A 17,883-nucleotide genomic window follows, 5' to 3' on the forward strand; every position below is an offset into this window, starting at 1 on the left:
TTAGCGATTTGTCATCCTCATTTCCTACACTGTCTCTTTCATTGACAAATTAATATATAATATATACAAAATTATATTACATATATGCCTAAAGAACACTACAGAATGTTGTAGGAGCTGTTTTGGGGGAAATGCATTTATACACCACTAGGTGGCAGCACATTCCGCTATTTGCCATGGCTTAAAGGAGAATTTCATACTAGAAGGCTTTCAGTTTCTTACCTTTATTTGTAGTTGTTCCCCACCAAAGAGGTCCAGGTGTTATTTTGTGCAAAATAACACCTACTTTATTAGCGGTGCTGTGTTTCAACACTTTAAATGACAGGCGTGCAAAAACATGTGATCACTAAGAAAGCCAGAGAGTACAAAAATTAAAAAGGCAGTATTTTACTGTATTTCAGTGCAGCCTAACCTTTCAGTTTACAGGACATGATCAGTTTGGACATTTAATTGGACATTTATTGACATGGATCCACCATCATTAGTTAGGATAGAATAGACTTTATTTGCCATTTGCACAATCAAGTGCATAGGAAATTAAAACTCCCAGAATAAGTGCTTCATAATCTACCTAAAAGCAAACTAGTGAGTGTGTGTGTGTGTGTGTGTGTGTGTGTGTGTGTGTGTGTGTGTGTGTGTGTGCGTGCGTGCGTGCGTGCGTGCGTGCGTGCATGTCACGGAAATCACACGATATGTTCATGATTTGCAGCATTTTGTTTGATATGGAGGACTCATGCAAACTTTGGAAGCCAAAAACACACGGACGGACTGAGTCGTAATTCAGTTCATCTGTCATATTGAATACTGTCCTTAATGTTCGCGGCTACTAATCGCCTGGATTGGTTGGGATTCAGATGGAGAAAAGGGGAGCAGAGTCAGTGGCAGTGCTACTATAAGCCTGAGTGGGGTTTTTGACTAATGGAATCCATCTGAAAGGTGGAGCAGTGGTTCTCAAAGCGTTTAATTTCAAAGACCTCCATTACCCTGAGAGCGTACAAGTGGAACCAAATGCATTCTTACCGACCCATTTGGTTCCATTTTCAACTGTACAGACCTGTGAGGGCCCATTTGGACTGAAGGTCCCTACACCCCACTTTGAAAACCATTGTCATAGAGAAACGTGTTCCAACGGGTGTTCCAAAGAACAGGGGGATGTGAGTGTCTGTTTGGATTTTGGGTTATTTTGGGTCATGATATTGTAAAACAAAGTCAGAATCTTGTAACAGTTTATTTCTTGTGTGCAAAAGTGGCATATAACAGCTCACAATGCACCACATCATGATGCATCGTGAGCTTGTACTGTAACATCTGCTATGTTGGGCTAAGTGGTTAACTTGTTTTAAAAAAACGAGAGTGTGCGTGTGTGTGTGTGTGCGTGGGGTCTCAGTTTATGTCAGATGTAGGAAGGGAGGGCTCCAAGGAAAGAAGTTTGGAAGGGACTCAGGGAACCACTATAGCACATACAGTCGTGGCATCAAGTTTAAAAGACTTCTTCCCAGCAGCTTTGAGATTATAATATTTAATGAAAGCACACGAGTCACTATTTAATTATTTTAACTGCAGCTCAGCAGCTGATCTGAGTAAAAATTGTTATTGATGATTAAAAAGGCAGATACAGGCTCTGATGCGTCATGATGGATGTCAAGCTTAATTTATTATTATTGATTATGAGATTTTGGCTGTTCTTACACTGTGTGCTGTAATATAATTTCCGTCTTATGTATATTTCATTGATTCCGATTTGCACAGAGCTACTGTACATGTTGGCTGCACATCAAGCATGCTGACTGCACAGCGAATCATCCCTCAGGGGAAATAATGGCTTTTAAAACTTTCACTGAGATTGCGAGTAATAGTATGAAGTAATACTATATTATGTCACCCTCATAATATAGATCATAAAAGTACAGCTCGCTTTGAGTAAAGCAACGTCCTGCTGCCTCCTGCATTATGTGCAAACAGGCGGTACACAGGGCCGTTATCCGGGCCGATATCCAACAAGCACTACCAAACACCAACACTTAAACAAATACTGATGCGTGACACATCATCAGTGTTGTAAACCTGGAATCGTTTGGTGTTTCTGGGTGGCGAGCATTGGTCCGAACGACAACCTACCTCAAACCCTCATCTTAACCCTAACCTCCCCCGGGGCAGCACACCTAAACCTAACCCCAACCCTCTTCCTAACCCTAACCTCCCCCGGGGCAGCACACCTAAACCTAACCCCAACCCTATCCCGACCCCCAATGCACCTCGGACCAATGCTCCTTCCAACCAATGCTCCGTCGGACCATAGTATGCCTCCCAGGTTTCCCACATTCACAAAGATCAGTGGCAGCTTCTCAATCTATCTGTCGATAGATTAGGGTCAGTTGAAGTTGAGCCAGGCATTGCAGGTTGCATCCAGGAGGATAGCTGAAACATGCTCTCTGAAACCCATCCATCCATCCTTGAATGAATAGAAGTTTTAAATGTTGAACGATTGACTGAATCTGAGAAAAAATGGAAATGGATTTAGAACAGTCACTAGGACACTGTGTGAGACAGTGACCTAGTGACTGTTCTAAATCCACTGTCACTATCCATGTTTTTATTTGTTCTTTACATGCCGTATGATGCCGATGGTGCACACTTGTTATAGGTATATAGACAAACAGACAGTAACAACAAACTATAAACTTTGAGGTTTTGAGGAAAGCGACAAACAAATCACAATCAGCTCTCACTGTACCTGTTCAAGTATCAAACAATAAAAATGGGTTCCAGGACTTTAACCCATTGAGACCTGGAACGCATCTGTGTCACCTTTATAGCTCTTAACCACTTTAACCAATTATTTAAACTTTAACTTTAGCTATTTTTGAAAAAAATCTGTGAATATATGTGCCGAAATCTTTGAATTTTATATTCTTTCACAGCGAACGTTTTTAACTCAAATCTTTGCTTCTGGGGTGAAGAGGGTCCCTGCAGGTCAGGAACAACCTATTTTGAGATGGGGGTCGGCGGATAATTTTTACATATACTTTTTTGGGGGTCCTTGACATGAACTATATAGTTTGAGCACCAGTGTCAGGATTTAGAAGACATCTTGTAGAATCGGCAGCCTCAGTCCTAAATGTCTTAACCCATTTAGACGTGAGAACGATTCTACAAAATGTCTTCTAAATCATGACAGTTTGGTTCTCAAACATTTTCATGTCAAGGAACCCCAAAAATTAGATGTAATTGGCCACCGACCCCCATCTGAAAATATGTTGTTCCAGGGACCCCCGGCCCAGAAGCATAGATTTGAGTTAAAACGTAATAAGAACGCCACTCTATTCTGTGATGCAGGTTATTGGCAGACACTCCCTAAGCAGGCTTCACGCGCGGGCACTTTAAAGGGCTTTGGTTATCCCGCCCCCCCCCCCCCCCCCCCCCCCCCACACACACACACAGTGTGTGTTTGACTCAAACTCCTTCGTGTTTGTTATTGTTAGTAAAACAGTGAAATAAACAAGTTTAAACGTACCAACTTCCACCTCATGGAAGATGAGGACAGTTGTCAGTGTTGTCAGGGAGTGGAAACTGCCCAGAGACATGACGGTGACAGCAGGAGGAGAAGTTTAATTATCGTCCTTGGAAAAAAAGGGAGTCCAGACTCCATTCCCCAAGAGACCAGGTGCGTTAGCTTACCTAGCTACTACCTACAGTTAATTAGCTGCTTTAGCATTCATGGTTAATAGAGGTGAATTGTTTGTTTGTGTGTAATGTCATGTCACTAATTATATTTACAAAAAGTAAAATGAAAGAACTAGTCAGGATATAAAGCATTGTTTGTGTGCTGTGCCTGTAAAGTGAATAATATTGTGTTTGTTTGCTGTTAAGCAGAAATATCATATCCCCCATTTAGGCCTGAAATTTAAAAAATATATTTTGTTCTGAAAAACCTCATGTTTCTATATCAGTGGTTCTCAATATTTCATGTCAAGGACCCCAAAAATGATATGTAATATGCCACGACCCCCATTGAAAATATGTTGTTCCAGGGACCCCCCAGAAGCAAAGATTTGAACTGAAACTCTGAAAGAATATATATTCAAAGATTTGAGGCAAATATTCACTATTCTTTTCAAAAAGAGCAGACCTACAAGTTTATAGCGCGCTATGAGCTTGTAGATCTGCTATTTTAAAGTATAACGCCCCAAAATGGCTTAATGCCCTATACTTCTTCATACAAGACTGTCACACTAAAGTATGAGAATAGGCATTTCTACAAGCTATGTGCAAATGTTTCTTTTTAAATACTAAAATAACAATAACTGAACAAGTAGATTCAACTATAATTATTATTATAAGTCAATGTCAAACAATTTACAGTAATAAAACCATACAATGTAAAAAAGAATACTCTACTATAGTATATTCATGAAAAAATAGCATGTTTTTGTTGATGTAAAGTGTGTTTTTTAAGGTGCTATATAAATTCAAGTTATTATTATTTATGATTTATGAACCCCTAATGGCTCCTGATGTGCAGGTTGGTGCCTTGCATGGTTTCCGCCGCCATCTGTGTATGAATGTATGTGTAAATGGGTGAATGTAATGCACAATCTATGTAAGGCGCCTTTGATAAAGGCGCTATATAAATGCACCATTTACCATTCATGATGTCCGCTCTCCTATATAGCTGTGAATGCTGGACCCTGAAGCCTGCTCTATCGTCCCTGGCCCCACTGTGCTACACCAGAATGCTACGTGCAGTGCTAAACATCAACCAGGATGAACACGTTACCAACATGCATCTGTATGGAGTGATACCGAGGGTGGGTGAGAGAAGATGGCCTCCAGGAGGAGGAGAATGAGGCTGGTCGGTACCATTGACACTGGGATTAAATGGTAAACGGTGCCATTTATATAGCGCCTTTATCCAAGGCGCTTTACATATGCATTACATTCACACACACACACACACACACACACACACACACACACACACACACACACACACACACACACACACACACACACACACACACACATATTCATACACTGATTGCGGCGGAAGCCATGCAAGGTACCAACCTGCACATCTGGAGCAATTTTGCCCAAGGACCTGCTCTACCTCCTGAGCCACAGTCGCCACAGTCGGGATGTATGGAGATGGAGAGGACTGGAGACCCCGCTGGAGGGCTCATCTGAGGACCAACTAAAAGAGGACTGCTCTATCTCTCTCTATCCATTGGTGGGTTCCAAACTTTGACCCTGCTGGCCGCCATCCCTTCTTCTACAACTGAAGTAGAAGACAGCTCAAGGTACGAACCCTTTTCCCCTTTTTAGGACGCAATGATTGGGTGGCAATTAATGAAACATGTTCAGTCAGTGACTGTTTGTGTCTCTGGGATTGGATGCTGCAGTCTGTGTTGTGTTGTGTTTCTGCTCTGGGATTGGACGCTGCAGTCTGTGTTGTGTCTGCTCTGGGATTGGGTGGATGCTGCAGTCTGTGTTGTGTCTGCTCTGGGATTGGGTGGATGCTGCAGTCTGTGTTGTGTCTGCTCTGGGATTGGGTGGATGCTGCATTGCTGCAGTCTGTGTTGTGTTGTGTTTGCCACTGAACAAACTGAGTTGTTGTAACAGAGAATAGTATTATCATGTGGATCTTGGCCACTTCAATTAGCTTTTTAAGTTCAAGCTAGAGGTTTTGGGCATTCACATCATTTCAAAATGAAGACTGATGTTCATCTACACTACAGTTAATAGATAGTTAGTTAGTGTTACTAAGTGTGCGGCTGCTGTGTTGTGGGTGTGTTGAAGATTGTGTGTTGTGACGGCTATTGTTTAATGACTGGCTTGACTGCAAAACTTATCTCTATGTACTGGTCAATTCCTCATGGCCCGCCGTGGCCATAATTCTTTCTTTCTTTCTTTCTTTTCTTGCTCTCACTCTCTCTCTGGTTGTTTCATATGACGCTGGCTTGTGTCAACACCTCTGTCAATGTAGGCCTTTTCTTAAGTCCTGCCAAGCATGTAGCCTCATCCTTCTCTCTCTCTCTCTCTCTCTCTCTCTCTCTCTCTCTGTGAGAGAGGGACACTTCCTTTGTCTTGTATGTGTAGGACATAGTGATGCGTGAGTTCATACATGTCCAAGCACCCAATTATGTGTGGCAATTAATCATAAATTATATTTGTAATCGTTACAGCCCTACCATTTGGTGTAAGAGCGTGTGTCCTTATTATGGAGAGAAAGTGTGGGTACCTGAGGAATAAAAAATAACATACAAAACATAGCGGCAATACAAAATGCCATCCTACAATATTTAATACAATTAAGTTTCGAAATACATTTTAAACCCATGTCCTGCTTTCCTTTTTAAATATGCTTTATTTAAATTATTCATGGCACTCATATTACATTGAGTTTGGCAGTACAGTAGTAAGAAATTGCAATACACACACAGAGTATTGGTATCAGTTTTTCTGTCTTGAGTCCAGGGTTCTCTGTCTTTTCAGTTCAGTTACTATTTGTATGAAGACCACCTCTCCAGAGATGGCCTTCCTGATCACTCCTGGTGTTCCAGATCTTATTGACCACAGTGCAAACCACAGCCCAATAAAAGTCTTGTTCCATAGCAGACATGTTTTTCATCAAAGACTCCATACAATACTGCATTATAAGTATAACGTTAATGTTAATGTTAAAAACCGATCTGTGGCATTTCCCCCCATACATCTCTAGACCTCTGACAGTCCACTAGCAGGTTCTCTATGGTTTCATCTGGGTTACAGTTTGCATCCGGGCATTTAACAGTTTTTACAAAACAACTCCAAAACAACTCCATTTGACCACCTCCCTTACTCCCTTAATGACATCCCTCTTTTTTATGGATATACTTTTACTACCAATGTTCTTTAAACATACCTGTTTTTGTTTTTCATCAAGATTTATTTTTTTCCTAACTTGTATATATTGCCATTATAAGCTCATTTACAGGCAATTTGTTTAATTTTATAAGACATGTTCAATTTTCTCTCGGTTCATAATTTTGTTTTTCAGTGTGAAAGCAAAATAAGTGACATTACACTTTAACCCATTTTGTTATACGTTAGCTATTGAAAAATAGTAGATCTACAAGCTCATAGCTTGTAGAACTTGTAGGTCTGCTATTTTTGAAAAATCGTAAAAATCGGCACAAATCTTTGAATAGGTATATCTTTCAGAAAGTTTTTTTTATTTCGACGTCAGGCCTGAATGGGTTAAATAGGTTGTCGAAGCACACCTGGCTGAAACCATTGATTGTATAGCCATACTGTAAAAGCTAGATGTTGCAAGGTGGAGTCTACGACGTCGTTCACTGGTGGCCATATTGCTACAGTGAACTTTTCTGGTACGTTCTATATGGTAGCTGGTGATCAGCTCAAACTAAAATACTCTTAACTCACTGAAACCAGTAAGACGCGCAAACGCGGGAAGTGAACGCAGCTCGTACATATTTGGGTTTTGGACGTATAGCTGCTTTGGGGACTCCTTATATGGTTATGGCTGAGTCATGCTGACGTAATCACTCAGCTCCATATATGGGCACAAAAGCGGGACAGACAGACAGACAGACAGACAGACAGACACACACACAGACATGATCTGCTAGGTCTCATAGTAAGTGCTCACTGCGTTCGCAATCACACTACAGCATATTGAACGAACACTGCCACAGGTCGGTATTAGCCCAATACAGTTAAAGCACTCAAGCTGAGAGGTTACACGTTTTGACTCTGATGTTTCGCATGTGAACCCCCCCCCCCCCCCCCAAACTCATAATCCAAAGGCACAATCACACAGATTATAGATTCCTGGGGATTATATGTTGTGCTGCGCTGTGCATGCATGCTGTATATTGTGTTCTTCTCAATCTTCTGTACAGTACATTGTAGATGCATGTATAGAGACTAGAGTATACATGTGTACATTGTGTGTGTGTGTGTGTGTGTGTGTGTGTGTGTGTGTGTGTGTGTGTGTGTGTGTGTGTGTGTGTGTGTGTGTGTGTGTGCGTGTGTGTGTGCGTGTGTGTGTGTGTGTGTGTGTGTGTGCGTGTGTGTGTCACGCATGAGTCGTGTGCGAGCATGTGGTGTCACAGGTTTTCTTGTGTGTGTGTGTGTGTGTGTGTGTGTGTGTGGTGCATGCATTAGCAAACCTGTGAGTGGGCTCAACATAAACATACACATTTATTTAATTTGATTGAACTACAATGCAGTTTATAGTGTAAAAAAAAAAGCATGAGAGAACAAGACACAAGCAGTTAGGAATTGATCCTTACACTTGCTTTTGAGATATACAAGTCTGGCTATCTGCCCAGGATAATTTCAAAACAGTAATATACTGTATGAATTTCACATGACTATACTGGTGGGCTATTATGAATTATACAATTTAGGAAGGAAGCCGTGCCATATCAAAGCTGCCCTTGCGTCACGATTGTCCACCGTGCCAGACTTTGGACATGTCTGATCTAGAATGATGATTTATACTGGTGTGCGTGTCACCCACTGAAAAGAACCAATCTACAAGCATCCAATACACCACACTGACACTGTCTGCAACTGTAGAACACCACCGGCACACAACTATGAATAAATCACCCTTTAGTCATAAATCAACAGTGAAACTGCTTGGACACCCAAGCAAGAGGAGACAGGACTCCCTGGTCTGGGTCTCTCATTTAGCACTGGATCACTTTAGTCAGCTCTTCCCGCCCACTGAAGTCAAACATATGTTATTACACTAATGAAAGAAAATCTCATCATTCATGGTTCAATTCAGTGGATGCTGTTTTAACTATAAGAACGAAACAGAACAGTATGTAATATAATATTATAACGGGTACAAGAGGAATGCCACACAGTGAAAATATTCAGTTGGGGAAGAGGAAGGTTATCTAGTGAAATCGGTAGTACTCACGTGTGTGTGTGTGTGTGTGTGTGTGTGTGTGTGTGTGTCTGTGTGTGTGTGTGTGTGTGTGTGTGTGTGTGTGTGTGTGTGCATGTGTGCGTGCATGTGTGCGTGCATGTGTGTGCGTGAGCTGGCAGGGTCTTATCAATATCTGTGCTTGGACATGATGCGTTGAGGTTGGCGTGTGCTTCCATTTCTCATGACAGTGCTGGGCTGGCACATCAGCAGGCAAAAATTCTGCCCTAGAATAATAACATTCACTTTTTATTGATTTCATTACTTGCCCTTTCCTGTGTCCTTTAGGCTCTACAGCTCTGTGTTGATCTGCCTGTGTTGTGAATTTCTAAATGGGGGCTCATAGTTTATGAACCATCAGGAAGTACTTTCCAAACCCATTGCAAAGGATGCCCGTCTCTGTACAGAAATGTATGATACCCTGTGAAGTGCATCAGCATCATGCTGAGCACACCAGACTGCTCTCCTTCCATCTCCCATCGTGCACAGCTTGCATGAATGTGTACGGGTTTGTTTATGTATGATGTCTACAGTTTACGTGTGTGTGTGTGTGTGTGTGTGTGTGTGTGTGTGTGTGTGTGTGTGTGTGTGTGTGTGTGTGTGTGTGTGTGTGTGTGTGTGTGTGTGTGTGTGTGTGTGTGTGTGTGTGTGTGTGTGTGTGTGTGTGTGTGTGTGTGTGTGTGTGTGTGTGTGGTTTCCAAGGAATCATATTGCGTCTTGCCTTTAACTTGATGAAACCACCCAACAGTACTCCCTGTTGTTAACCTTGCTGTTGTTAACACATGAACAACCACAGCATAATAACAGATGTACATACAGGCAAGTATAGCACTTCATGCTCATCACTGCAGTAGATCTGAATGACTCACGTTACAGTGGAATTGTGTTGTATATACTGTACATGCATAATAATAATTAATTCTAGTAATAGCTCAGATAACATCTAAGGCATACTCAAGAGCCAACAGGACAGAGGCACTTTATAGACCCTTTTTGAGCCTACATCATGATTATGTCACACCGTTATCTGGAGGAAAACTAAGGAATATTGGTTTGGAGGCAAACATGAATCACCTTACAATAGTAGAAAAATACTAGTATTGCTTACTTGTATGTGAATATGTCAATAAAGAAGTCAAAATGCAAAAAACAAAGAAAAAATGAATACTCACCTACTGAACATCTAGCTGTGTTTTCGAAATCAAAGGACTAATGGCTCTTAAAATGATGACAGCGCTTGTATGGAGGGTTCTGAATGGCGTGGCCAGTGTGGAATTCTAGCCTCCCTCAACATATCAAGCTCAGCTTCTTCTCTGCAAATGTATAGTGATAGTCTTATATGGCTATAAATGCTGGACATTGAAGCCTGCCCTAAAAAGTCCCTGGATGGGTGCAACACCAGTGCAGTATTATTAAATATCAACCAGAACAAGTATGAGCAACAGGTATCTATCTGTATGGGGGGGCTACCAAGAGGGGAACTGCCCCCAAGTCCCGTTAGTCCGAACATGCACTGCTCCCGTGCTTGCGGTTAGGTTTAGGTTTGCTCCCGTGCTTGCGGTTAGGTTTAGGTTAGGGTTAGAGACAGGGATAGTAATTTCGGAAAAATGAACCTTCTGACTAATGACACCTGCCAAGAGTGAGTGAGGCCAGGGAGATGTACTGTGTGAGCCAATACATTGATCACTACAGCAACGTACAGTACACCTAGATTAGCCCTGGTCCAGAGTGTTCTCCAAGTTATCTCTTAACTGTCACAGTTTGCAGGTGTTAGGACCCAATTGCAGGAAACTCAAACAAAGGCATGACAAGAAGATCACATAAACTTGACTTTACTTGGGAAATGACATAGGATAACAGAAGTACATACACTGAACATAAAACCTGACACTAACTTAAGATCCAGCACTGAACAAATAAACACAAGGCAGAGTTTAAATAGTCACTGGAGCTCATCACCCCAACTGGCTCAGCAGGTCCCCACAGGTGATGGCACTCAGGGCAATCAGAGTCAGAGGAGCAGGACTTGGGAGAGACAGAGAAAAATCCTGGACAAACACGGAGGGGCTCAGGTCAGGACGTGACCATGACATTAACGCCCTGCCACAGGCGTGATGCTCTGCTCATAGACAGAAACTTTCACTGCCGAGGACTAAGAAATAACTACTTTGCTACTTACCGAACCAAAGGCTGTTGTTCAAAGTCTATTCTCCAGGGTGGGAAGCATCTCAGGTCCCCCCACCTTTTTTAGAGCGCCCTCTACAGATCTTTAATGATCGGTCAATTTATATTAACAGATCTGTAGGGGCCTATCTAGCCCTGGACACTCTGGACCAGGGCTAGATGTAGATAGGAAAGGTGCAGAGGCATAAAGCACTGGCAGTCTAGCCAGATGTATGAAGTATCAAGATGACTGGAAATGCCACTGGAGGGCTTGTCTGAGGATTACCTTATTAAATACAAAGTTAAATCAAAACAACTCTGGTTGATTTAAAACAAGATTGGGCTATTGGGGAAGTTCTAATAATTACACTTACATAATGTCCAGTTAACCAATCAGTATTCTTAATTAGATGTGTCTGTTTCTGAAGGTTTGTACTAAAAAACAGTAGGAAGGAACTTGTCTGAGCCTCTTCTTTCTAATGTACTATTTATCAAGGTCACGCTTGAGTTTGAGATTCTCAATTTAGTCTTTTTACCTTGTCATTTGCTCTGCATGCCTCTCTCTTCGTACCTTTGAACTTCTCTTCTCTTTTAATATACCTGTACTGTATATTAGGTGTTGAGAGAGTGCAGGATTCCATATGGGGGTTAATGGCTGGAGTGGGAGGTGCATGCTGGGTGCAGAGGCTCCTCCACAAGCTCCACTGAGAGCTGAAGTAAGCAAAGATTAGGAGGAATGTGAATGCATGACCTGTGCATGAATGAAGGCACACACATGCAAGCATGGACGAATGCACAAAGGCACGTGTGTACACACACACACACACACACACACACACACACACACACACACACACACACACACACACACACACACGTATGTATTTATTTATTTACTGGCCTGGGGTGTGGGTGTGAGTGTCAGTGTGAGTGTGCGTGTACGTGTGTCATTGGCCCAGCTCTTGTGCACAAACTATGGGGACAGGCGTCAACAGGGGGGAAAGAAATCACAAATGAATTACAGAAAGTATATATCAGTGGATGGTGGGAAAGAATGGTTTATTTATTTATACACTAATGTAGGCTACATGTGCACTTTGGCTGTTTACCAAAGAAAAATGAATTGCAGTGCAAAAGGCATACTTACAATGCACGGTCCTGGCAGCCCAAGAAATTAAAACCATATCACAATTCACAATGCATTTTATTTAGTGACCATTGGGTTATTAGTGTTGAAATATTCATCTAATAGTTCTCAGTTCACAGTCACAGTCAGGCACATAAACATGCACAGCCACAGGAACATACACGCATACATACTAGACTATGCAGTGTTCAGGTTTAGTGTTAGCGTTTCAATCCGTAACCTATATGATTTCTGTATCCCATTCATCCTTGATGGCATAATACTCATAATACAGATTTCTCAATCTCTCTCTCTCTGTCCTGTGTGTGTGTGTGTGTGTGTGTGTGTGTGTGTGTGTGTGTGTGTGTGTGCGCGCGCGCGCGTTTACACCATCTCTCTCACTTTCATTCAGTCAAAATTGACACACACAAACTTCGAGTCACGACATAGACTTTTTAAGAGTCATTAAAACAATTCTATATCTAACTGACTCATGCACACATGGTATTCTTGCATCTTCACTTTTTGTTATTTTGTGGAACAGAGAACCATTGTTTCTGACCATAAGACCCTTTCAGGTTATTTAAGAAATTCATCAATTCAGTTACTGCAGAACACGCACAGCCCTCTACAGCACATCTGCCTGCTAAGCAGCTCCTACAGCTGTCATAGTTATTACATTTTTGCGAGATCACTAGATGTTGGATTCAAGTTTATATTCAGTGTTTGATTTTCTAGCCACATATACTGTAGCTAGACCTACCAGTATTTTTTCCTAGCGAAAATAGACAATCTAGAAGATTTACAAAACACGTAAATGTTCACAAACTCTCCCATAATAGAGATGCCAGGATTAATGTGATTAAATTAAATTAATTAAATTGGTAAAATGTGATAAATATCAAACATATAAAATGGTAATGCGTATTATATAGCACCTTTACAAGTGCTGTACAATGTGCATTACGTTGACCATTTCTCACACACGCGCGCGCGCGCATGCACACACGCCCGCGCGCGCACACACACACACACACACACACACACACACACACACACACACACACACACACACACACACACACACACACACACACACACACACACACACACACTGATGGCAGAGAACCATGCCATGCATCAGAACCTGCTCATCAAGGACACACTTCGACAGCATCACATGGGAGCCTGCAGGGTAGGCTACTCTCTATACATTATTTTAACACCAATTTGGCCATTATGTTTTTGAGAAATGGGACAGAAGAGATGGAATGAACACCCTAAGAGCAGAAAAGAAATATAAGACACTGGCTCTGGACAACTGAATTCACAGAATAAGAGATATAACTCTGTTCTACTTTGTTCTTTCCAAATTATATGTGGCAAATCAGTATCATGGTGCAATTTGGATTAGGACATTGTTGCACATAATGCTGAGACTGATGCATGTACATGTACAAATGTATGAATAGCCCAAAACCACATACACAACAACAGAGAACTGAGGTCGTATCAAGTCGATTCTACATTCCTATTTATTAATGTGTTTGACATACTGTAGTGTACACCAGCCAACCCATAAGCTATACTCTTCATCTTCTGTCATAAACTCTCAGTCTTTTACTCCCATGCCCTTTTAATAAATGATTGGAGGACTGACTGTGCAAAAGGCAAACCTTGGCTTGTAGTGTCCAAGTCCCTAACGGCACTTTACTGCCTCTATCTTCATTTTATGGTCACATTTACACACGCACGCACACACACACACACACACACACACACACACACACACACACACACACACACACACACACACACACACACAGTAGATTGTGACCAGGGGGTTATCACTTCTCAGGGACATCTACAAAATGGAATACCACAACGACTTTCAACCTGGTGTCCCTATTTTGGCCATGTCATTATAGTGGGATTTATTCTTCTTTTTTGAAAATAGCATAAATAGCAGATGGGCTAAAGCTACAAAACACTATCAACAAGCATGTGTGCCCTCTTCACAAGGTGCACAAGAAAAACAATCCCTAACCACTTCTCATTTCTAGACCAATAGCCATTGGCCAATAAGGGAACAGAGCCCAAGTGGAGAATATGATCAAATAGTCATTTATTAACACAGAGCATCACAGTAAGATCAACACAGAAGAGCAAGATACCAGTAGCAGTGGTGACTCTACAGCAAAAATGTGAGCAGGACGATAACCACTTAAGCCTGATTTACTGTTGTTTTACTGTTGTCAGCTGATCTGCAAGAAATATTTGATTTCCTTTTTCCCCCCGCCTATAATAGCATGCCCAAAAATAGGGATGCCATGTTGAAAGTGGTTAAGATGGCTTTATAGCATCACCCACTCATGGGCATCAGTCACTACTGTCCCCAATAAAAACAGACAGCAGACATAACTGCCTTTTGTGAGTCTACAGTATGTTCTCCAGAGATAGTATAGGCTGGTTGTCAGGTCATTTGCTTGCGTGTTCTAGTCAGTAACATTTGTCTTCCAGTGAGGTCCAAGTGATGGGTTCCTGTCTCGGTCCAGTGGTCTTTGCAAACCTCGTTCATCTTCGGTGTCCAATAATGTACAATACAGTATGCTGTCTGTTGGCCAGGTAGCTTCATCATCCTCTCCTTTTAGAGGTGACAAGTTTGAATAGTTTTCTTATTCTGGGGTGTAGTAGAATAATGTAACGTCAAATTTGTTTTGGAAGACTGAAATGTTCAAATTGAGATTAAAGTGGAACTGAAGAGTTATCCTAAAATAAGCACTACCTGGTCGGACAAAAGCTTACAAATACAGGAAACTGGGTAGCAGACTGCAGTGGTTCTGCAGGTAGAGTGGCCATCATGGGAACCGGTTCGTTTCCCAGACTTTGTGTCGAAGTTTCACTGAGCACGACACTGAACCCCTATCTGCTCCCGATGAGCAGGTTGGTGCCTTGCATGGTTGCCTCCACTATCTGTGTCTGTGTGTGAATGTGAAAATATAACACACATTGAAAGCATTTTGGGTAAAGGCTCTGAAGAAATGCAGACCATTTATCTTTTTGGAAATGTCTATGCTTGAACTGAAGCAAAGTAATAATGGCGACATGTACCACACAAGCCACTATTGACTAAAGTGAAAACAAAAACAACAAGGTTCACAGTGAGACATCTCAGTATAGACGGCTAATAGTCTATCACCATGTTACAAGGACTTTATATCATTGGCAACAACTGCTGGGACTTCATTCCCTGGATAGTCAAAGTTCAAATAGTAGCCAGGATTTTGATAGTTCACAAAGACTGAGGCGGTATTCATGGGAAGACTGAGGCGGTATGCATGGGCTTTCACCAACAAAAACCGCTGCAGTTGTGAACAACAAAAGAGTGAGACGGTCCCTCTTGCCAACATAATATGCATCTATTTATAATTTCAAAGCGTATATAGGACGGACAAAAGAACATGTTATTAACACTATTTTCAATAAGGAGAAAGAGCAACTGCATTGAGTCCCACTTGGTCCTTATTTATTAATCAAAGCAGGAATTCCTGCTTTAACCTTCTTTTCCATTTGCCCTCCATGGCCTCCTTCCTTCTTTACATTGATTCTTTCTATTGTAAAGTGATTCCCAACCTTTTCCACTCTTTTGTTCAAGAGGCAAGAAATACGTATACAAATTATGCTAGACAAAGAAATTAATACATTTTACTTAAAGTCAATTATCAACTTAATTTGTATTAGTTGGTACCAATGTATTGTGATGATAAGTGAGACACATTAAGCCATATACGCAGGGACTGGGCCCAAGTTTGGGAACCACCTTTTATGCCATCTGAACTAGCAGCAAGTCTCTTCACAGTGTTCCACTCTTTTACTTGTGTTTGTCCTGATCTCCCTCAAGCTTTTTTTTTATTTGGTCCCTGTGCCTCCTTCCCTCTCTTGTGATGCTGCATCCAGCTATGTGAAATCCTTGGAAACAGCCTCTATGAAGTTGGGTGCTGACATGAGGATGGTGAAGGTGCAGATGATCGAAAAGAGGGAGAACCCCACCAGGCACAGCCGGTCAACCACCGCTGCTGCAAACTTCCACTCGCTGCAGATGGCCTCTGCCTCGTCCTGATCCCGAAAGCGCTGGGCGATGTACGACACCTCCTCCAAGATCCGCTGGATCTCCGGTGGGGGGACGCTGATTCCCACTGCGGCTCCGACTCCGACTCCCATGCCGAGGCCTCCGACCCCTCCCCCTCCTCCGGGTGGCTCTGCCTCGTCGGAACTGTAGGCTCGTCCCCCCAGAGCCACACCGGAGTCACTGGAGGGAGGGTAGGGTGGGCTCTCCATTGGGTGGTAGCCACCAAAGTAGAGGCTCATGGAGCCATTGGCGGTTCCGGTGGGGCAGGGTGGGCCTGTCGGCTGGGAGACAGGGACATTGACGGTGGGCAAGGTTCTCATTTCAATGGAGCTGGCACTGGAGTGGTGCTGAGGGGGTTGGAACTTGTAGCCAGTCCGCCTGCGCTCATCGCCGGGCTTCTTCATGCGGAGGAACCAGGCACACCAGTTCAGGAGGATCACTCGCACCTGAGGGCACAGAAAGGAGTTGCGTGGATAATTCATGTTTCGGACAGGTTCCAGATGCAATTGATTGATTGTTTGAAAGCAGTATGGCACTAGTATAGTAAAAAAGAAAAACACACAAAATATAAACTATGCTAAAAGGACGAAAAGCTTGTTTCCTTTGTGGTCCGTTGTATTAAATTAATCATCATGACATACTGTACAATGCATTACATACCAGAACAACACTGAAAGCGATATTTTCAGAATACATGTGGCAGGGGCAGGGGGCAGAGGATGCCCCTCACACATAGCCTGGTTAATAAACCAGACTAATATTGCACGGACCGCGGGATATTAGTCTGGGGAGGCTCAGCTTGGATTTCATTTCCAGGGCTGCGGGTTGAAACATTTTCTCAAGCATTGAAAGTCACTGTACCAAAGCCCGCCTATATTGCATACCGTGTCCCGATTGGCCGCCCCATTTCTCTGGTGTAGGAAATGGGCGTACAATTGAGCCTCTCCAGACCATAATCCGCCGGCAGGTAATCGGCTGATTCGGTCTGGTTTATTAACCAGGCTACCTCACACAGGGCTCCGCTCCGTCCGTGGAGCTCACTGAGGGAGTGTGTTGATTGCATCTCAAGCTAGAAGGGGATACCTTTATCTAAGTCCAATAGAGCGTGGCAGTCCCGCCCCCTTTCATGACGACGAGAGCCCCGGAAGAGAATTCCCCATTAATTTTCCCCATAGAGTTTTCAAAAAGTATTAATTTACGCCGCAGACGGCGATGCTCTATGGGCTCTATATGCACAGCAGCCATAGATTGGCTGTTTCCTTACTTCCTTCACAGGTTTTTACCAATGATGCTGCATTTGCTAATGTTTGAGAACCAAATGGAACAGTCATTAGAATCATAGGTAACACCTGTGATGGAAGTAAGGAAGGGGCCCATTTTCTGTCCAGTCTGGCTGTTGTGCATAGAGTTCATTATATTTTGAGGATAGTCACATTTTTTAAGTCCGTTTTAAATTTCGTTGGGGAATCGAGGAGTTCCGTGGCTGTAGGTGAAGTTGACCGTATATTCACATGGTAGTCATTT

General features: G+C 42.5%; 1 protein-coding gene across 1 annotated transcript in view; it reads right to left on the reverse strand.

The window, feature by feature from the left end:
• Positions 1–16,187: 16,187 nt before the first annotated feature.
• Positions 16,188–17,883, reverse strand: part of LOC308322350 (neuronal acetylcholine receptor subunit alpha-7-like) — a gene marked incomplete at both ends in the record, with an annotated part of 34,218 nt that continues 32,522 nt past the window's right edge. Inside the window, one exon of the mRNA XM_080773548.1 lies at positions 16,188–16,805. Within this exon, the coding sequence (XP_080629674.1) occupies positions 16,188–16,805 (618 nt within the window). The remainder of the gene's footprint in view (positions 16,806–17,883) is intronic.

Source organism: Protomyctophum bolini (assembly GCF_963924005.1).
Source record: "Protomyctophum bolini genome assembly, chromosome: 10".
Classification (NCBI taxonomy): domain Eukaryota; kingdom Metazoa; phylum Chordata; class Actinopteri; order Myctophiformes; family Myctophidae; genus Protomyctophum; species Protomyctophum bolini.